Source organism: Eucalyptus grandis, chromosome 1, assembly GCF_016545825.1.
Source record: "Eucalyptus grandis isolate ANBG69807.140 chromosome 1, ASM1654582v1, whole genome shotgun sequence".
NCBI lineage: Eukaryota > Viridiplantae > Streptophyta > Magnoliopsida > Myrtales > Myrtaceae > Eucalyptus > Eucalyptus grandis.
Genome location: NC_052612.1, coordinates 645102 through 667724, shown reverse-complemented (window position 1 = coordinate 667724; position 22623 = coordinate 645102). Strand labels below are relative to the sequence as shown.

Sequence of the window (22623 nt, the reverse complement as noted above, 5' to 3'; positions counted from 1 at the left end):
GACCAACCCTATTGAGCTTGGGACCGAGAATCGGACCGACCCAATGGGTTCAGTCCGGTTGTCAACCTGGGACCAATTGATAATTTTTTATTTCATTTTTTGTACTCCTAAAAAAAGCGATTGATGATCGAATTGACCCAATGAGTTCGGCCTAGTTTCAAGGTTAACCCAAGACTAACCAATAATTTTTTATTTTATTTTTTTGTACTATTTGAAATGGCAACTAAGGACCGTACCAACTTAATGAGTTCGATGGTGAGCGATGTTAGCTAAGAAAGGCAAGCGGTAAGGGTCAAGTGGGGTGATCATCGAACAAAATGAGTATCAAATGTCGAGCGAGGAACAACAAGCCAAGCGACAATCGAGCAGTGAGCGGCACAAGTGACTCAAAGCGAGCGAGGCGAGTGTCAAGTGGCGAGTAGAGAAGTTATTTTATTTTGATTTTGGCAAATTGAAGACTAAGAGGACAAATAAGATAGAAGAGAATGAATTTTAGAGAAGGATGCCATAATGAGTTGTATATATATTTTTGGACGCCCTAAGGATTCCTCACAAAAACATCTTCCTCTTTCGTAAGTTATGACTATTGTTGCCGTAAAAGACATTAAAAATCCAAGTTATCAAAGAACAATGTAAAATTACTTGAACTCCTCACTAAAAAGCTGTTTAATGTTGTTGACGTCGTTTATTTTAAGATTTTCTCTATATAAAAAATTATAAAGAATATTATATATATATATATATATAAGGTGGGTTCGGATTGGACTGACCCGAAACTCTCAGGACCGAGAATTGACCCACACAATACTGGTCCAGGAATTCTAGGACCAAGGACCAACCTAGTCTCCCTAGGAACCGGACGAGGACAAGCAGGGTTGGGCTGGTTCAGGGTCGGTCCAGGGTTGACCCTGGACTGATGCTCACCCCTACTATGTACAAGCACAAGACATAGGACTTACTTTTGCCTTAGTTCATTCCTGCAAGTTAATACGATTTATATAATCAACAAATCATTTCAATTCAATTTACATCAAACATTAATCAGTCGACTCACTTGACTCCATACCATTGATACCATCCACACAATTCAATCAAATCGAACATTGCTCACCCTAAGCTGACAACAGATGGTATAGCTCATCGAAGCTGATCAAGTATATTGCTCACTCTAAGCTGATATATCAAAGCTCTCAGACTGATATAGTATACTGATAATGCTCATCAAAAGCTGATAAATAATATAGCTCACACTAAGCTGATAAAGTATACTTATCGCGCTAAGCTAATATATCAAAGCCCGTGGGCTGATATAGTACACTGATAATGCTCACCAAAAGCTGCTAAGGTATACTGCTCACATTAAGCTGATATATCAAAGCCCCTAAGGCTGATATAGTATAGCGATGATGCTCACTCTAAGCTGATAAAGTATACTGCTCACACTAAGCTGATATATCAAAGCCCATAGGATGATATAGTATACTGTTCTCACCAACTGAGAATTTCACTATTTTTATCATTCCCGATAAAGATAATCGTGTGTAGGTACACGGTCGGCCTTAGCTAAAATGCAATATTTTCATTTTCAAAAATCTCACTATTTAATATAGTCCACTAGAATATTTTTGGTATTATAAACCGACGCCCGATGTTTCCCGATTAAACACTGAAAATACTCAATTTTGGGATAAACTCCCAAAATTACAAATTTGATTCAATTAGCACAAAATAGCATTCGATTAAATAAATCGATCACACCATTGAAATTGGCACGAAATTTTGGTCACCAGCTATCTTAGTCTAATTTCCAGAAAATAATAATTAATTAAATAAATACCAAAATTAATTAATTAAATACCAATAAATGCAACTTAGGCCAGGAAAAACCTAATAAAAAGCCGAGATGAGCCCAAAAATTTCCGAACCAATCTAGATAAATACTACCATTTATCTAGTTGCTAACTAAGCCGGTCTAACTGCCTAACATGCATCAACAAGTAATTAAGTCACTAATCCATTCTAACTAACCACATAATCCCCAATTAACTTAAACTAATCAACTCTTAAGCATAAGTAACTCTCTAAGCGGTGTCGCGACCTCTTTTTTTCTGGCGCCCGCAATCGGGTACAAGCACCTAAGGAGGCTAATGGCTCGGCTGAAATTAGTTATGCCCGGACTCTCCTAAGTCCACCAATTCACGACTTTAATAGTCTAAATCTTTAACTTGTAAATCAATTTTTAAAATTGAGTCGCCACTAATCGATTTGGGGTGGGTTGATTAGAAACCCAAGTGAAGTATAGGGAGAAATACTTACTCCTGCGCAACCAGAGAAGTTAGGATCGGGGACTTGATTACATTAGTTAATCACTAATGCCCTTTCGACCTAATCTTGTTTAAACCCTGAGGTTTTTTGGATGTTCGAGGGATTTTCCATGCATTTTTGGGAGGAAAAACATTTTTTGAGTCATTTTCTAATTTTTTAACACAAAAGGGATTTTTTTGGGTTTTTTGGTATTTTTTTTTGGAAAATATGAAATATCTTTTATTTTTTGATTTTTCGGAAAATAAAATATATTTTTAATATTTTTTAATATTTTTGGAAAATAAATTATTTTTTGATTTTTCTCGATTTTTTAAAATAAAACATTTTTTTAACATTTTTTTAAATAAAACATTTTTTGATTTTTATTATTTTTCAAAAAATAAAATATTTATTATTTATTTATTTATTTAAAATATTATTTTATATTAAAATAATATAAAAATCCGACCGGTCGGATCCGCGGGTTGGGTCCGACCGGGCCGGCCGATCCGAACGAGGGACGTGCCCGCAACGCGGCCCGACTCGGATTTTTTTTCGTCTTTTTCTTTTTTTTTTTTTATTTATTTATTTATCGAAATGGCGTCGTGGGCCGTCGTTTTGGGAGGGATCCAGCCCGGCCCGACAACCCGGCCCGACAGCCCGCTCCGAGACCCGACTCCTCGTAAACCCTACCCGGATCCGACCTGAACACCCGACCCGACTCCCGCCGCCCACAGACCGCGAACCCTACTCGATTTTCCGGGTCTGGATCCGCTTCGCAACCCGGGAAAATCGCAAACCCTAGGGTTTGCGACCGCGGCGCCGAGGAGCTGCGGTGGCGACGACGGCGAAGACGGCGGCGACGGCGAGATGACTGGACTATGCGAGGGAGATGGCGACGGCGACGGGGACAGCGCGATACCTGCTCGGTGACGGCGCGACGAGGGCAAAGACGGCGACGACGAGACCCACGCGAATTCCTTCCCCTCATGCGTCTCTCTCTGTGTGTGCCTATCTCTCTCTCTCTACTCTCCCTCCGGCGAGGCTCAGATTTGAGGCCGCGAGCCCTCGGCCCCCCTGAAGTCTCTCAGTGGGGTGTCCAAGGGTTGCAACTCGATCTAGCTCCCTTTGCGGCCGCGAGCCTTCGGATCTGGGTTTGCTGGGCCTCGGCTCCCCTTATGAAGTCTCTCAGTAGGAAGCTCGAAGTTTTGCAACCTTCGATCGTTCTCGGCGTGCCCTTCGTTGTCGGAAACGGGGGCCTATTTATAGGCGAGGGGGCAACCGGTCGACGGAGCTTCGACCACCGGTCCCCATGCGCCAAGCGGTCTCCGCCGGCCGAACCGGCGTCCCATCCGACGCCAGCTGCCCCTCCCACGTTCTTATCCGATGCCAACCGCCCCCTGCTCCATGTGCGTCATTGCTGCTCCTCCCCTCCGCTCCGGCGTCGCGCCCTCGTGCGTGCGCTGCAACTGCACGAGGAAGAAGAAGACCCACTGGCCGGTGACGCGAAATGGGCCTCGCAGCCCATGCGAGGGCTTTCGAGGCCTTTCTTTTCTTTCTGCTTTTGTTTTGTTTTTATTTTTTGTTTGCTTTTATTTGTTTATTATTTCGAAAAAAGACAAGATAAATAAAATAAAAACTTAATTAATAAGATAGACTTAATTAAAATTTGAGGCGTCAACAAGCGGAGATTAGTGAGTAAACTCATTGGATTTGCGAGCCGATGAGTCCACGGCGACGGCGACGGCGACGCGACGGCGGCTGAAACTCGGGCTTATGGTGGTGCCAACTGTGGCACCCCCTGACAGCCCTCGATCCGTGAGGGTCGCCACATCGTTTCCTTTCCTCATACTGGATGTCCTTCTTTTTTAGGTTGATGGACTTTAGGGAATCCATGTGAGGGTTCTATCACATATTTCATTGGTCCCTACACAATGTATATGGCGAAAGCGTATCCAACAACTCCCTCCCTTAAACACTGAAATGATGCACATAGATATAACCAGGCACTTTTATTTATTTATTTATTTACATAAACTTGATAAACATCTTTTGTCGGTACATCAAAAGCCAAAGTTTCCCATACTTGGCTATATAAAAAACTAGACCGACATTTTTCATCAGCTATTCACAAGTCGTTTATCAGTAAGTGTCGGTGTCCAAAATTTCGCTACTGACCTCGCATCTACAGTCACTCTATTCCACTCGACCCCCTATCATCATTTGCTAGCAACGGTGGCATCTTCAATACTTTGTAATATGTTAGTCCCCACGAGGGGTGAGTACAACCACTCAGTAGCTAAAGATCTACTAAACTATATTATGTAGAATCATCATCATCTGATTTCATGATCTGATTTCATGCAAAATACACAAAACACATAATTTGGAAGAATAGGTATGCATTAAATCAATAGAACTTTTCCAATGAAATGGCAAGGGCGCAGTTTAATAACTAGAACACATCATTTCAATCACATGGATTATAAGGCCAAACTGTTATGACACATCTCATACCATGCCACACAATTTTGTCCCGTGATCAGGCGCAACTATCAAAATGGTGTAACTCAGCAAAATAATTGGCTTTTAAAATTCAAAAGATTTTTCTCTCGGTCCTTGTGTCCCTCTAGGCATTCGCACCCAACCTAGCATCACGAATGCCTCTGGTTCCATATTTCAGTCACCGGGCATCCAGAGATTGTTACGTCACACCTCCACGCATCTCACACCCTCACCTAGCATCACGAGGAATCGCCAGGGCTCGCCAAATCAATGACTGCCCCTACCCTCCGGAACATGTATCATCATACATCCGGGCATCCCGACTCTCCCAAGGAACCTCTGGGGCTCACCGATTCCTAGACATCCAGAGGCATCGCCAGGCAACCCGACTCCCGGGGCATCGTTGACCCGAGGGTCCAACGGCAGCAATGATACATCAAATTATTTCAATACCAAAACATTTTCAAATCATCGACATCTGAAATACCTTGGGTTTTTTTTCTCGAAATTCCATGTTCACAATTCACCTTTCAGCATTTTCAAAATTCACCAAAAGTAACCCGAGAATAGTCCCCACACTTACGACAAATCATTTATCAAAATGATAAGTAAACTTGAAAACTCGCAAGGTAAGTCCAAAATTCAACCGATTTTCAATAGTTTAGAAAAATTGATATAGAATTCGAGATTTGAAAGCACTGCTCATTTTCTTAAAATATTTGAGGTCGGTGCCATGGTAAATAGAGTTTTTCATACAATTCGGGAGGCTTTTCTAATCAATTTATGGTAAATTTTCAAGATTTCGTAGTCCCCAAAATCTATGTTCAATTTAAATCCAAAAAGTTGAAATCACACATAGGAAACCCGAACATTTCCTCAATTCCCTAACCCCAATTTTCTCGGTCATCACCTAACCCGTATCCAATACCAAAGTTCACATTCTACTAATCTAACAGTACTTCCTCAAACAACAACAATACTACACTACATAGGTTAGTAGACTCTAAATTGCCTTAGGTCCAACGGCGTTGACGGCGAGCGGACCGCAAGCTACCAGCTAAGGTTGAGGTGAGGAGAAGCGGTGACGACAACAATGGCGTGCGGTGAAGCGCAAGCCGAGGCCTCTCGGGTCCTACTGCGGTAGAGGGGTGGCGATAGAACTCAAGCTGCGATGTCGGTGGTTAGCGGTGGAGTACCGCCAGAACGGCACAAGGGTTTTGGTTCGGGAAGTTGCTGGAGTTGTCGCTGAAAATGGTGCGAGGTTGGGCATCTACGAAGAAGAAGGAAGAAAGGTCGTTTGCTGCGTGTTGACTAATTAGGAAAATGGTGTTCGAGAATGAGGGCAGCTCTTTCTGCTGCTATCTTCACCAATTGTTGACTCCATGAGTCAGCAATCCAAAAATCACGGTGGCAGCAAAATTCGAGCAGGTGGTACCGAGGTTCAAATGGAATTCTGCTGCTGGTTTTTGAGACACAAAGTGAACGCAAATGGGAAGAAGAGGGTCGACGGAAAATGAAGTGCCGAGAGAAAGGAAAGTTTACTTGAAGCTTGCGGTGGTGGGCTTAGGTGTTCGACATTCCAAAGAATTCGTGGCGCTTGCTGGACGAAGGAAGGCTAAAGCCTTCTCGTTGTTGACTTTTGCGGTCAACAATTGAAGTCCCTCGGCGGCCCTTCGAGCGAGCAGCAGCTGGTGAAGACGTGGCCCTTCCACCGAACATCCATCTCCACGTATCTCTTCCATGCAATGAGCGTGGCCGCTGCATGCCTCAAGTCTTCCCTTGCGTTTTAAGATTGACACGTCTCGGTCAATCTGGCAATATTTTGGGACTTCGGCTTGCTGAGGAGGGTGAAGAAAACGTGGCCGCACTTCTTGGTTGAGCGTCCCGTTTAGTCGACTCCCACGAGGGACATGTGCACGAGCTGAAAATGCAACCGCGTGCATGGCTGTGCATGGGTCAATACTCCTCCTTTGGTTGACCATTACATGTACGTGCATATGACTGAAGAATTCAATGTCCTCATGTCCTCACAAGGGAGAGTAATGGACGTGTCTGCATGATGGTTTCTTTCCCTTGCGGAAACAGCTGGTTCCTTCATGCATGTACGTGTCTTCGTTAGTTGACTCCTATAGTCAACTAGATGGGACTTGGTGGCAGCCTGTGCGTGGAACACCATGCACGCCTCATGCATGGACGAGACCTTGATTTAGTTGACTACATATCGTCAACTAAAAGGAATCCTGGTGGCAGCCAACGGAGGGCACATCTCAGTGCATGCGTGTCTATCGGCCAGGCTTCCTCTTGGACGCACGCCACCTTGCGTTCCCCATGCAAGGACGTGGCCACAGCATTATTCCAAGTCTTCATTTTCTGGTCGACGGTGAAGGAGCAACGTGGCTGGCATTTGGTTCCTCTCGGTCAACAATTATTCATTTGTTGACCATCGGGGGGAAACGTGACTCCTTTGTAACTCGTAGGCCGTTCTTGCATGCAGAATGTAGCTGCATGGGTCAGCAACCCTCTCTCTTGTTTGATCGGCCAAATAGAAAGAGAAGGCACGGCTATATGGATTTCTCATGTGCATGGAAAGGTTGATTGACGTGGTCGCACGGTCGCATAAGGGAAGACATCTTAATGTGGTCGGAAGTTTCGAAGATCGGCATCCCCGAGTACACGAAAAGCTTGCCTTAGTAGGATATAAAACGGAAGAAGTTGGCCTCTCGAGTAGTATTACTTGAAAAGATTTCTAGGTGAAACGCTATCGCAAGAACGTAACGAAACAAATTTCGTTACGGTGAGTGTGGTAATGAAACGGCGGCCAAAAGTGGTACCAATGATGTAGTCCAACGACATACTCGTCGACCCATCATTGACCGTTATATATTCTGGGTCTGGTGAAATCCGAATGTCACACCAACGTAGGCCAAATTGAGGCTAAAATCGGCCCCATAAAGCTCACGGTTGAGCTGGAAGTTCTGCGGCTGCTGGGCTCGGTTGGCGTGGGCCGACTGAAGTCGTTGGTGGAGATGCTGCGGCGTCCGTTGTTGGCGAGCAGTTTTGGTGGAAGCAGGGTGGTGGAGACGAGGGCTGGCGGCTGCAAGGAGCTGCTTTGGTCGCTGCTGGAATCAACGCCGAAGCTTCGCTGCTGGCTTTGACTCGGTGCAGCTGGCGACAGGAGGAAATGGGGCTTGCGACGTGGAGCGACAAAGGATGGTGGAGATGGCAGAGAGGGAGAAAAATGGAGAGATTCGGTCGTGTGGCAGCGGATGGACGATCGGGCAGAAGGAAAATAAACGAAAATGGAGAAACAGGAGCCGTGAAGGAGGAGCAGCTGGCAGATGGGGGAGAGATAAGGGGGAAACGAGTGTCGGCGGAGGGAAAATAAACGTGCAAAATAAAGAAAGAGAGAGAGAGAGAGTGAGAGTGACGTGCGTGAGAGGGAGGGATAAGGGTGAGTCCACAAAGTCAAAGAAAGAAAAACCAATGGAAGAAAATGGCGAGGGGGGGTGCTCGGATGGAGGGGACCGTGCGAGAGAGAGAGAGGGAGACCGAAGAGAGGGAGAGGAAAAAGCTAAATAAAGTATTTGCACTCATCAATTCAAAAGGTCCCACAAGCTTTTATACAAATTCCTTTGGTGCCCTAAGCCTTTATGAACATAAAATTCCACAAATAACCAAGTTGAGGTCCAATTATTGCAGCCCCCATACCAGCCCACGAATTTCATAAATTGGACTTCAATTCAATTCAATTTGGTCCCCAAAAATCCCCATGCTAAAATACTTGATCTTCACTTGCTTTCTTGCATATAAATTCCCCCAAATAACAAGTCTTGAGCAGCAAAAATGATCACTCTTCCTCCCATCCGAATTCTTTTCCGATTGATCCGAAATCCGATTTCTTAACAAATCTCTCCAATTGATGTCCAAATTTTGTTGAAGAAGAAACCCACACAATTTCTACAATTTCCTTTCACCAAGTAGCTCACTAAGGAGGTCAAACATCCCTTCAATTTGGTCCATCCGAATTTCATTTTGTTTCCGAATCGTCCGAATTGATTTTCCGCAAAAATCCTGAACTCGACAGAATTTTTCCGAAAGACGAGACGACGTCCTATAAATGAATTGTGACATGCTCGAACGTCCGATTCCCGAAACCAAATTCAATTCCGTGGTTAAAATCGACCGAACACGATTTTAGTCAAATCTAACCTACCGGGTAGATTTTAGGGATTTTACTGCGGTTATATTCCTTAACAACTTCACCCAATATATTAGTTAATTCGTGAGTAATCAACTCAAAGAAAAAGAATTATCGGCGCGCCGATGAAAAGCCCATTTCGTTTTATTGGGACGGGTCGAAAATACAGGATGTCACACATTCAGCAGTAAACTAGGCAATAGAATAAAAGAAAATTTGATTGGGCAATGTTAGAAGACCATAAGATATCAATTTAAGCTGGCAAAAGAACCTTTCAAGTGTCATAATTTAGCAAAAATGGACACTTAAGTGCCATAATTTACGAAATGTACACTTAAGTGCCACATTTTAAGAAAAAGTGAAACACTTGAGTGCCATCTCTGGCGAAGCTGGTCGGAAATCATACGTGGCATTAAAATATTAATATTTCTCGCCGATGTGTCTCGCCGGAGAGCTAAGTCAGCTTGAATTCACCCCAAACGACGTCATTTTGTGTGTTGGTCCAAAATAGAGCCTTAAATAAGCAAAAACGCCGTCAATTTGGAATAATTTGAATTTTAATATAATATAAAAATTAATTAAATTAAATTTAAAACTAAATTTATTTAAAATATTTAAAATATTTAAAAATTTTACAAAAATTTTAAAAACTTACAAAAATTTACAAAATTTGCAAAAATTTAGAAATTTACAAAAATTTAAAAATTTACAAAAAATTTCAGCCCTTAGCCGCCTCCTTTTTTTTTTTTTTTTATAAATTTTTTTATAAATTTTATTTTTAAATATTTTAAATAATTTTTATATTAAACTTTTTTACCACGTTAGCACCAAAACAACAACGTTGCCGCCTCCCCGTTGTCGTTGGAAGGTGGGGAGGGTCACCGGGCCGCCTCCCTTTTTTTTTTTTTTTTAATTTGTTAATTTTTTTAATTTTTTAAAAATTTTACTTTATTTTTTAAATGTTTTAAATAAATTTAGTTTTCAATTTAGTTTAATTATTTTTTATATTAAAATTTTTACCATGTCAACACCAAAACGACGCCGTGTTGCACTTGTTTCGCCGGAAAATTGACATGTCGGCGTTTTGGCTAGATTGGCACTCAAATGATCAATTTTACTCCGATTTTGGCACTTAAGTGTACCTTTCGTAAGTTATAGCACTTAAGTGTCCATTTTTGCCATGTTATGGCACTCTAGGAGTCTACATGTCAATTTAAGCTCCTTAGTTTTGGCAGAGTCCGCAATTAAAATGATGGCAAAAGTTTTCGCACCATATAATAAGTAATCAATAAGGAGATTTATCCCACCAAGAGCATTAACAATTAGGCATCTAAAATGAATTGCCAGAGAAATTACTAAAGAAATTATTCAAGAAAAGCAAGCAAATAGGTGAAAAGAAGCCACAAGCTCAAAGTTCATAGCCACTGACTTGATGGATGCCATTTTCACGAGCAAAGGCATGAGCTCCAACATGCAAGCCCAAGTACTCCTCTACCTATAAAATTGTTGAACCGATATCAGAAGTACCCTCCGCAACGGCGAGCAGTCCCCCGGCGCCACCATGACCTCCAAGGAGAAGCTTGACATCGCTCGCCAGCTCGCCAAGTTCAGCATTGACATCATCGAGGCCAGGTTTTCTGCCGCCTCCCAGGACGACTTCGACCCTGTCAAGGCCATCGCCCTCAAGGTTGGCAAAACCATCGACCCCCACAGCTACGTCCTCGTCATCTGCAGCCTCTCCTGCTGCAACGATAAGGACATCCGGGCCGCTTGGGACACCGTCCGGTTCGCAAAGCCCCTCAGGATCCACACGTTCATCGCCACCAGCGGGATCCACATAAAGTATAAGTTGAAGAAGAGCAAGCAGGAGGTGATTGACTTTGCCAGGAGGATGGTGGCATTCGCCCGGAGCTTGGGATGGGACGATGTCGAGTTCAGCCCGAGGATGCTGGCAGGTTTGTTACGAAGTTCCTGTCTTTGCATGGCCTTTATGGTCTGATGGGTTCCTGGTAGCAGTCGAGTCTGTTAATTATCTGATTTGTCACTGTCTAGTTGGTAGTTCGCGATCAATTTGTAAGCCACGGGCAGTGGTGTAGTTGGGGTAGGTTATTTCCTTCTTCGAGGTGTTATGTATGGTTTCTTGCATTCGTGAATGGGTATAGATTACTTGACTTTTGCACTCCATCTAGAACACAATGACACGCTTTTGTACTCTCCATTTTCGTATCCTCCTCCTCCGCCTGGATGGAGTACAAAAGTCAAAGTGGCATCCATCGGAGAAGGAGACGAAAATGAGAGTGAGATTTGGGGAGTAAGTGAGTGAAGGAGAGAAAGGGTTTTAGTTTTAATGCAGAGTGGGGAGCCCGCCCGCCACCCCCTACCGTGCAAGGCCGACGTGGCCCTTCGTATATCCTGAGTTTGACTTTTTGCTCATCATCATCAACAACCTTGCTCAAAACATCAATTTTTTTTTTTTTTTTTTTAATTTCACACGGCTTTTCGAAGGAACATTTTCTCCCTCGTACTATGAGCAAGCATGATTCCGAAATATAATCTGCAATCTTAGAACTAATCATTTGACTAAAAAAAAAAAAATCTTAGAACTAAACCGATAGGAACTTATCGGCTTCCTGATTTCAACATGTGCAAGCTAGATTCCATGTTCCAAAAATTAGTAAGCTTGTTTTGATGGTAGGTTTCACTTGAAACCTGTAATCTAGAATTTTGAATAAGTTTTTGTGTTTTTCTTGATTATATCTCTGCGCAATCTTGCGGTATTTTATAATGTTTGATGACGAGTATATAATATGAAACCACTAATTTGAATTTTCATTTTATGACTAAGACTTTTAATTATTAATGTTTTAAATTCTTCGTGTGTTTAAATATAAATTATGGTGAATGAATTGTAACGGCAAGTAATGGTTATTAAATATTATAATTCACTGTAATTGTATTAATAGCATAACCTAAGTAGTTCTTGAAATCGACTCTAAAACTTATGATAAGATAGATTCGAGGTTATAATATATGAAGGTTAAGTTTCAGGTTCTGGAAAATGAGGAACATATTTTAATGAATAGGTTCTAGATATTAGGTGAAATCTGTATGGAATTTGAAACTGTTCTTCCTTACCTCATATGTACAAAATCACTTGAAAAAAATCAAATTACCTTAACCGTTTCTGTTGCTAGAAAATTTTAGGAGACGAAAAGAGGGATGTTTTTGGTGAAGAAGGACAGAAGACTTTACGTGATGTTGAATGAACATTGGCAAATAACATAAAAGCAAAACATGCACGTGGTACAGATATCTTTGAGATAATCTCCCCTTCTTACAGGCGCTCCAATTGACCCAACTAAACTGCAATGAAGAATAGAAATGTACGGATATGAGCCCGTACCAATAAATGAGGCTAGAAAGAGTTTAAAAGGCTGCGTTTGCTTTGATTTCTACAGAGGAGTGACATGGTATTTGGTGAAAAAGAGGGGCAGGTCTTAGGCTTTCGGCCTGCTTCCAAAGAGACATTTTCTTGCCCTCACCGACGTTTCCCTATTCCTATTATATGAATTTAAGCTGATATGAATTTCCGTGTGAATTTGTCATATCAATTGAGTTAATGTCATATATCATCCAACTTTAAAATTTAACGGAGGTTAACAAAAGATAAATAGTCATAGGTATATCAAGGTTTTTTATGACTCAAAAATTAATTTGAGATAAATTTATCATTATTGTGGCAATTTTGATTTTTTTTTTGTGATATTAACCATTGCACATAAGGACTCTGATTGCCCAGTCACCTCCGGACACTCGTCGCTGCTCACCTAGTCAACGCTTGGCAATGGTTGCCATTGCCGCTTCAGATCTGTTCATCGCTAGGCTTTCCCAGTTTACGCGACTTTCGTGTCATCAGATACCAGGGCTCTTATGTCAGCATCAGTAACTCTCTGGCACATAGCACAACAAAGAAAGCAGTCACATAACATGTCTTCCTAAGAGCCAAAAGAAGCAAGCATACACCACAACTCGCAAAGGGGATGAACTTATTATTGTCTTTCCATATGAAAACTTTGCATCACTTTTGCAGCTTACAAGTCTTACTACTCAACATATGTTCAGCCACAATTATAAAATGCCTGTGACTAGGTGTTAACTACTCAAATGGAATGCCAGATGAGCATTTGATTCTCTTGTTGATGTTGCCCGTTCAAGTCTAACTCTGTGCACTAGTACTTTCTTGTCAATGTCCACTGTTCAATTGCTGCTTAATCGTTTCCACAGATCAAGAGTTCTGCTATTTGTAAAAGGTGGGGGATGGTCTCTAAGTTCATTTTGACTTGGTATTCATGCTACCAATGATGTGCGTATTATATCTATGTGCATGTATGCTGAGACAAATGGAGTACAAAATGGTTCACATCGCAGTAACATACAGCAGACCTGAACCAACCATCCAGTGAACTAAACATGGCAAGAAACAGACTTAAGCTATCCATTTTGCTCTGACCACCTTATGGATTCACGAGGACACAAAGAAGATTATAAAAACAAGATAATTGCAAAACTCTTAAAAATAGACCCTTGCAGTGATGGAAGGATATGCAGCAGCAGTGCCCACTTTCCTCTTACCCAGAGAAAAAAAGTTGCAATCATATTTTCTATGATGTTCTGTTTTGTATTATTCCAACCGGGGTTTGAAAAGAGTGACACCATGAATATGTATAACTAATATAAATACAAGTAACAAATTATCAAATAGTCAAATTATGGAACTATTCTAATCCAGTAAAATCAGAAGGTCAAACATACAGCATCTTACCAACCTTTTTCTGCTCAGCTACTGCCTTAAACCGCCAGAAGATATTGTCCAGTTGTTCACCATCAATATCATAACCAAGCTGAAGAGGGCAGATAGAACATGAGACAATGATCACGATAAGGAAACTCGCAACTAGGGCAAACATGAAGTAGGTAAAAAAATGCTGCCTACCTCTGCAAGTTTCATTTTCAAAGCATGGCGCCCGCTGTACCAGATAGATTTGCCAAGAAAGAGAATAAATTTAAGACATATTTGAATATGTAAGAGCAAACTTCAAAACTTCAAACAGCCCAAATGCACAAAGGAAGTGACATGATTCTGTGAGGGGAAAGTAACAGTTACACATAAATGAACTACATTGTTAATGACACATTTTCCCACCAATTCATTGACACACTTATCAATTAACGCCCTTTATCCAATTAATTCACAGATAATTCACAAAATAAGGGACGGATTAGAAACATCAAAATTCAATTGACACCCTTTATCCAAGTTATTCACTGATGATTCACAAAATAGAATGCCCTCACTAGTCTTGCTATATAAGATGAAATCTGGTCCTTTCTAGTTTTGTGATCTTCCCTGAAGCATTAACTTTATCAAGTACGATATCACAAGGGGCTGCTAATTTTAGAAAATGTTGCCATTTACCATCCACTTTTGATAGAGCCAGGATAATTCCAAACCTATGTCGGCTCCATCCATACCCTAATAAGATAAAATCACAAAAGTACCCACACTTTGATATAGTCCATCTACTTCCTGTGCCCTCCAGCTTCTCCCCTATTCATCAATTTCTCTTTGGGTATGCACGTGCCATTAATATCTGTTGGTTATGGCTTCTGGCATATACTTTTATACCATTTTTTCTATACGGACTAGAGTTTGAACTAATGATGGCCAGATTGGTGCGTGAATGGTTTCCCAACACACTTGAACCATTTCAAGGAGATCTATGTGCAGGAGGTCATTGATTTTTATCTAATCTGTTTCGCTCATCTTAGATCCACGACAAAACTTTACGGTCCCCTTCAAGAACTATCTTTTGCAAACCCAGATCATTTGCAAGTCCACTTTCCACACAAACAAATTATATTTATTGCAATAACAACGGACACAGACCCTCTCATCACCATCTAGATCCTCGTGGCAAATCATGATCACTTCACCAACGAGTTTCTTTCATTATCATCCATCACCAACTCTCAAAGTCTCAACCAAATTCCTCATCTTCCCAGACACCAAAGCTGCACCGCACCGGCACACATGCAAATCCAGAGCCACTGCTTCGCTGGCCAGCTAGGCCAGACCAACACCATTGCTGCCAGACCAAGCCACAAGTCATTAGTTGCCGCTGTTCGGGTTTCCATTGATTTCAATTTGTAGATTGCTATTGATGCCCGATCTCTCACTGTCCACCATTCTCCCTCTCTCTGCCCGCACCTCCATGTGCTCAGTTTGCCAAGACCTCACAACATCAGTCCCAGGTCAATCTAAGGTTGACCACCTCAGACAGCCTCAATCCAAGTGATCATGGCGGAATGTGCTTCAAGCTTGAAGCAGCAAGGGTTGGTGGTCGAGGGCGTGGCCCAGGGCAGAGTCGCGCCTGCGCATGAGAGAGAGAGAGAGAGAGAGAGAGAGAGAGAGAGAGAGAGAGAGAACAGATTTGACAGTGAATACGTGAGTGGCAGCAGTGACGACTGTATGATGGCGGCAGTGCTTGAAGGCCGGCAATGGTGGTGGCATGTGGTCAAGAGGCTAGTTTGAGCAGGTTTAGGGACACAGATGGGTGCAGGACTCATGAGGCAACTTTTGTCACCTAATTTTTTAGGGTTTGTATGGACCTAATTTGGGGGTGGAATTAGCGCGACCCTTTATTGTAAGCAATATATTGACAAATTTTACGCTATGTATTTACATTTGATAAGTTAAAGCATACCAAAACCTTTACAAAGGAACTGACACAATCACCACAAGAAGACCTCACCTCAATTTTCCAAGGACAATGTCCACTTCATTAGTTCGCTCAAGTCCAATATCGTCAGGAGATATAATTTCATATGTACCTTTGTGTTTTAGCATTCCGTCCTATAGAGAGGGGAAAAAAACACTGTTAGAGGCAATATTCATCAATTTTTTCTCAAATATATTAAGTTGTGAATTGGAATGAGAAATCAAAACACGAACTAGAATCCCAAGAAATTAGTGTGATTACTTGAGATATTTAAGTTTTATACTTATATTTTCAGCAGCGACCCAAAAAATGGACACATTTGGCAATTTTCCTTGCTTTAAAGCCTTCTAAAAATTGAAAACAGTGTTCTTCAAACTAGGAGACAAACAAAATGATATTCTCAATGTTTTCAAATAGGAATAGGAAGAAAACTGAAGACTTGTTTGGCTCTTGGAAGATCTAAAGAGGTTACAGTCTCTTAAGATTCTTACCATGGCTCAATTAATCTCTTCAAAAGTGGTGTTCATTATGCAAATGTTTGGGTCAATCTACAGACCATCTATTTCTGATTGGACCATTTACAGCCTCACGGCCCTGGTATTCTTGTTCTATTCCTTCCTAGATTGACGAATCTTCTGCTATCTATTATACATGTTTAGATTGTGCGCTGTGCCTCCAAGCATATCCACCATTTACAACCACATCAACAACCACCAAACGTCAGTCTTAGATCTCCTAAAAATGATACCAAAGCTTAAATCAGCTCCTTCAAGTTTAGCGGCTAAAGAAAACATCATCTGGAACAGAGAACAAAAGCCAGAAGAATAGTATCTACTGCTTGTAGAATCAATGTCTTGAGGTGAAAATGTCATGGTTAAACTCCACATCCAGCGGTAAACTAGGCAATAGAATAAAAGAAAATTTGACTGGGCAATGTTAGAAGACCATAAGATATCAGTTTAAGCTCCTTAGTTTCGGCAGGGACCACAATAAAAATGATGGCAAAAGTTGTCACACCATATAATAAGTAACCAATAAGGAGATTTATTACACCAAGAGCATTAACAGCCAGGCATCTAAAATTAATTGCCAGAGAAATTACTAGAGAAATTATTCAAGAAAAGTAAACAAATAGGTGAAAACACGCCACGAACTCAAAGTTAATAGCCACTGACCTGATGGATGCCACTTTCATGAGCAAAGGCATTAGCTCCAACAATAGCTTTATGAGGTTGTACGTGCAGGCCCGAGTACTCTTCTACCTATAAAATTGTTGAACAGATATCAGAAGTACAGTTGATTAAGGTAAGAAATGTATTAAGTCAAAATTATATACCATTTTGCTAGTCATGACAATATGACGAGTATTGATTCCAGTGTAAAGACCTCCCAAGATGCTCCCCCCTTTGCATTTTAAGGCCATTACCACCTATAATTTTTTTTTTTATAAGAAAAGACAAAAGGTAAGGAAGATTAGCAAAATAAGAACAGAAAAGGACTCCAAACAATTTTCAACCAAACAGCAAAAGGAGATAAACAGGAAGACATTGACAATAAATAAACATAAGTACAAGCACCAATGACGTGCATAGAACTTATTATGCTGGTTCTCTCTAACCACACCTTTGTAGGTTAAGGTTGTCCATATGGCTTACCCTAAATCCAAGCATTGAGCTCAGTCTCTTGGTAGAGCTTCTGAACATTGCTTCTATGTGTCCAGATCACATCAAACAAGCTTTTCTTATCTTACAGTCTAAGAATTGATCATCATTTGCTGCAATGCAGCGGAATGAGTTAATACTTTACATATTCCAGCATGATTCAGTTCCCATTCAAAAGTGAAAGATGCATGCTAAGAGAAAAGTATAGTCGAAATGACATGAACTATTCAGATCCACAAAAACTTAAGAAAGAGAAAGGAACAAGAAAAATAGAATTAACAGCACACAAGCTTGTACATCTTCCATTGTTTTCCCCTTTTGTTTTCTAGGTATCCTTGCCAGCATACTTTAAATGTACTGATCCAATACCCATCTCCTTTTCTCTATAAATATTGCTTATCAAAAAGCAGAACTTGCGATAATTTCATTGATGCTGAAAATTAAAAAGCGCCCGTGAGTTCTTCTATTAACGAAACATCATAAAATTACTGGAAACATTATTACGGTCCTTATTTATGAACTGATTATATCGAATAATTTCAGGTTGATAACAAAAATAGATTTGTTGTTCATGGTGTCATTTGCACTAGAATCATCAATCCAAAGAAAATCTGCCTGATTACGACCATCCTATCTTCCTACAGATCCATTCACCTCATATACACAATCACTCATTGAAAATCAGATATCCATGCCTTATATACATGGCAGAGCCGACAGTCACCTCTTCCAAAGAAGCATTTCCAGCTCTTTCACCAATGCCATTAATTGTCACTTCCACTTGTCTTGCCCCAGCACATGCACCCTGAATTCAAAGGTCCTAAGTTAATGCTCACTAAAAGTTTTTCATTAAACTAGGAAGGGAAAATTTCCTCATACCGCTATGGTGTTGGCTGTCGAAAGACCAAGATCATTATGGCAGTGTGCGGAAATGATAACATTTTCTATTCCAGGTGTATTCGCTTTTACGTCTGCTATCAGTTTACCAAACTCTTCAGGCATAGTGATACCCACAGTGTCGGGTATGTTGAGAGTTGTGGCACCTGCCTTGATAACTTCACCCAGAATTTCATAGAGAAACTCTCTCTCCGATCTAGTTAGAAATCAAGGTTAAAAAAATCAAAATCAAAGAACAAATAGGATTTCGTAACATTCCAAAGCTTCATACAACCCATTAATCAATCATATTCATCCACCATAGGGGGCGCAAGCAGCAGCATTCTTGTCACTAAAAGCTAGCGACACCGACGGTAGTAAATACTGAAATGCAGCTGCAAATATCCTCAAGGAAATGTAAGAAACGAGCACAACAGGAAACAAAACAAACGATTCTTATAAGATCGGCGAAGGGCTCTGAACAATGAGTAATCCTTACTATAGTAGGTTACGATTGCATATTCACTGGATACTCACATTATCCGTGAGTACATGTAGCAGTACGCTACTCCCGAATGAAAAAAACCATGTCATTGTGTTCTAGATGGAGTAGAAAAGTCACTTATCTATACCCCGTTCACGAATGCAAGAATCCATACATAACACCTAGAAGAAGGAAATAACCTGCCCCAACTTCACCACTGCTCGTGGCCTTCAAATTGAGTGGGAACTACTAAGGGCTTGTTTGGTAAAAGTTGTTTCTGTTCCCCGGAACAAAAATTTATGTTCTTTTGTTCTGGGGAACGGAAAAAGAATATAAATCTGTTTGATAAAACTTTTGTTCTTGGAAACAAAAATATAGATTTGGGATATAAATAAGGAGTAGAAAAAAGTAGCTTCTTATTCCCAGGAACAATTTTTTTCTCCTCTTTTCTTTTCTTTTCTCTTCTTCTCTTTTCTTTCCTTTTTCTTCCTTTTGGCCGATCGCTGACCTCGACCATGGCTAGCAATCGGTTGACGAGGGCCGGCAACACCAAGCCTCTCGGCCTTGTTGACCGGTGCAAGGCGAGGCCAACCTCACACTGCCTAGGCAAGGTCGAGCCTTGTTGGTGGCCTGGCGAGGCTCGCTTGGCCACCGAGGTCATTAGTGAGGCTAGGCCCCGCCCAGATTTGGCGAGGTTGAGCCTTGCGGTGGCTTGGCAAGGCTAAGGCGGGCTCATCGACCCTCGTTCAGCTAATCGCCGGCGGCGGTGGCGGTTGGGGATCAGCCCACAAAGGAGGAAGAAGGAAAAAAAGAAAAAAAGAAAAAAGGAAAAATATAATAAAAATATTAAAAAATTAAAAGAAACAATAAAATTATATAATTTTACCAAATGCATTTCTATGCAGGGAATAATTTTTTTTTTTTTTTTGCATTTACCAAACGACTTATTATACAAAGAAATTATTTGCGGGAATAGAAAAAAAACTATTTATGATAAAAAATTGTTCCTCGAAATAAAATCGTTAGCAAATGCGCTTTAGCTAGACAGCGAAAAATCAAATGATTAACAAACTCGACTTTGCTACCGGAAGCAAATCAGATCATAAAGGCCACACAAAGATAGGAACTTCGGAAACAACCTGCCAGCATCCTCGGGGCTGAACTCGACATCGTTGCAGCCCAAGCTCCGAGCAAAGGCCACCATCCTCCTGGCAATGTTGATCACCTCATGCTTGCTCTTCTTTAGCTTGTACTGCATGTGGATTGCGCTGGTGGCGATGAACGTGTGGATCCTGGGCCGCCTGGCGAAGCGGACGGCGTCCCAGGCGGCCTGGATGTCCTTCTCGTTGCACCGAGAGAGGCCGCAAATGATGGGGATGTAGCCGTGGGGGTCGACGGCATTGCCGACCTCGAGGGCGATGGCCTTGACGGCGTTGAAGTCGTCCGGGGAGGCGGCAGGGAACCCGGCCTCGATGATGTCGACGCCGAGCTTGGCGAGCTGGCGAGCAATGTTGAGCTTCTCCTTAGAGGTCATGGTGGCACCGGGGGACTGCTCGCCATCGCGGAGGGTGGTGTCGAAGATGCGGATGTAGTTGGGGTCGGGGATCCGGTTGGGGATGTACTTAGGGCGGGGAGGAGTGGTGGTGGGGCCCTCTGACTGGGGAGGAGGAGGAGGAGGAGCAGTGGAGCATCTGATCACAGAGGAGGAGGCTCGTTGGGGGGGAGGATGGGAGGCAATGCAAGGGGAGAAGATGGCGGTGGGACATTTCGAGGTCCGGCGAGAGGAGGAGGAGGCGGGGCGGAGCTTGGGAGCGACGGCGGCGGTGGCAACAACAACGGCAGAGGAGGAGAAACTAGGGATGATGAAAGTGGTAGCCATGGCCATTGGGAGGAGGAGGAGGAGGAGGAGACAAAAATGGAGACTTGAGATTTGGGGAGTGAGTGAAGAAGAAGAAGAAGAAGGGTTTTAACTTTAAATGCAGTTGAGTAATCGCCCGCCACCCTACTGCACCTAGGAAAGGGTACCTAATATTTTCTCCACTGTGCAGAAGCCGACGTTGCCATTCCTAATCTAAGTTTGAATTTTGTTTGTCAACGATTAGCAAATCATCAATTATTTTTAAGAGGATTAACATTAAGAAAACCCCAGCCTAACATATTTATCATAAATTTATTTCAAATAAAATCATATACCTCTGATAAAATTATTCTATACTAATACATTTTTGACAAATTTACTCTATATTAATTTCCATTAAATTTTACTACAAAATTTTTGAGTTAGATGACACGTGACAGTTGACTGGTGTAGCAGATTGAAATTTTACTCTCTATTTATCAGCTTTCTAGTTTTCTGTGGTATTAATCCAATTTAAAGATGATATATTTGTCACAAATATACTAGTTTAAGCTTTTTTGGCATTAAAAAAAATTACTTTTGAATAAATTTTTCACATGTATAGTAATTTTGAGTTTTTTTTTTTGTGGTAAAAAAATCAGTTTGAGACCACCGCCCTCAGCGGTGCAGCTGGCTCAGGTTCTCTCCCCTTCACGAAGGGGAGAAGTTCAAATCCCAGAGGTGTCGTTAGGGATTCTTACCTAGAGTACTGTGGTGGTGGGTCCTGCAGTCGCTCCCCTAGGATTTGCTCGCTGACTGTCAGCTTATGGGGTTCCATGGGTTACCAAAAAAAAAAAATCAGTTTGAGGTAAATTTGTTATAAATATATCAACCGGTGTATTTGATCTTTTCTAGTTTTGTGATCTTCCCTAAAGCATTAACTTTATTAAGTACATATCGCAAGGGACAGCTAATTTTAGAAAATGTTGCCATTGGCCATTCACTTTTGATAGAGCCATGATAATTCCACCCCTATATCGCCCATCCACATCCTAATAAAGTAAAATTAGAAAAGTACCCGCACGATGATATCGTTCACCTACCGCCTGTGTCCTCTAGCTTCTCCCTTGTTCATCAATTTCTTTTTGGGTATACACGTGCCATAAATATCCATTGGTTATGGCTTCTGGCATATACTTTTCTACCATTTCTTCTATCTAGACTAGAGTCTGAATTAATGATGACCAGATTGGTGCGTGAATGGTTTGACAACACACCCGAACCATTTTAAGGAGATCTATGTGCTGGAGGTCATCGATTTTTATCTAATCTGTTTCATTCATCTTAGATCCGAGAGAAAACTTTATCAATCCCCTTCAAGAATAATATTTTGCAAACCAAGATCATCTGCTTGTGATAATTTTTCTAATGTGGACCACATTAATTGATATTGTAATTTACCGTTTTACGGGGTTGGTCTAAGATGAGATAAAATGTTTCTTAATTAGTTTAATATGAGACTAATTAGTGTGGACTGAGTTGAGCTTAGCCCGTAATGAGATGGTCTGGTTGGAAACTCTATAAATAGTGCTCAAGTCTCTCTTTTAACTCTAATTCTCACAATTATCCTCACAAATGAGCATTTATCTAGGACTAAAGGATGAGGGGCCGTCTCATTGAGCCAGTGATACAGAGAGCAATAAAGGAGGATGACTTGTGCATGGATCATCGCTTTTTCTCTTTCACATAAAAAAATAATGGATTTCAAAACAAGTGCATTAATTTTTCTACTCGATTATCTGTGTTCTTGTTCTAGTTATAAACATCATGGGATTGCATGTTTTGCATCTTACATATGGTATTAGAGTAACCATAACCTAGAACTCAAATGCATAGAATTTTCGTCCTATTTTTCGTGATTTTCGTGATTTTTTGTTCAATTAAAATCAAATTTAATTATAAATTCAGAATGGGTTCGT

General features: G+C 41.3%; 1 protein-coding gene across 1 annotated transcript in view; it reads right to left on the bottom strand.

Annotated features, from left to right (window-relative positions):
* The window catches only part of LOC104451563 (2-isopropylmalate synthase A), a 29006-nt gene extending 8320 nt beyond the window's left edge, over positions 1 to 20686 (bottom strand). Inside the window, 8 exon segments of the mRNA XM_039310898.1 lie at positions 13834 to 13908; positions 14001 to 14034; positions 15820 to 15920; positions 16962 to 17048; positions 17123 to 17215; positions 18172 to 18252; positions 18327 to 18540; positions 19947 to 20686. Coding sequence (XP_039166832.1) covers positions 13834 to 13908; positions 14001 to 14034; positions 15820 to 15920; positions 16962 to 17048; positions 17123 to 17215; positions 18172 to 18252; positions 18327 to 18540; positions 19947 to 20686 — 1425 coding nt within the window.
* Positions 20687 to 22623: the final 1937 nt, after the last annotated feature.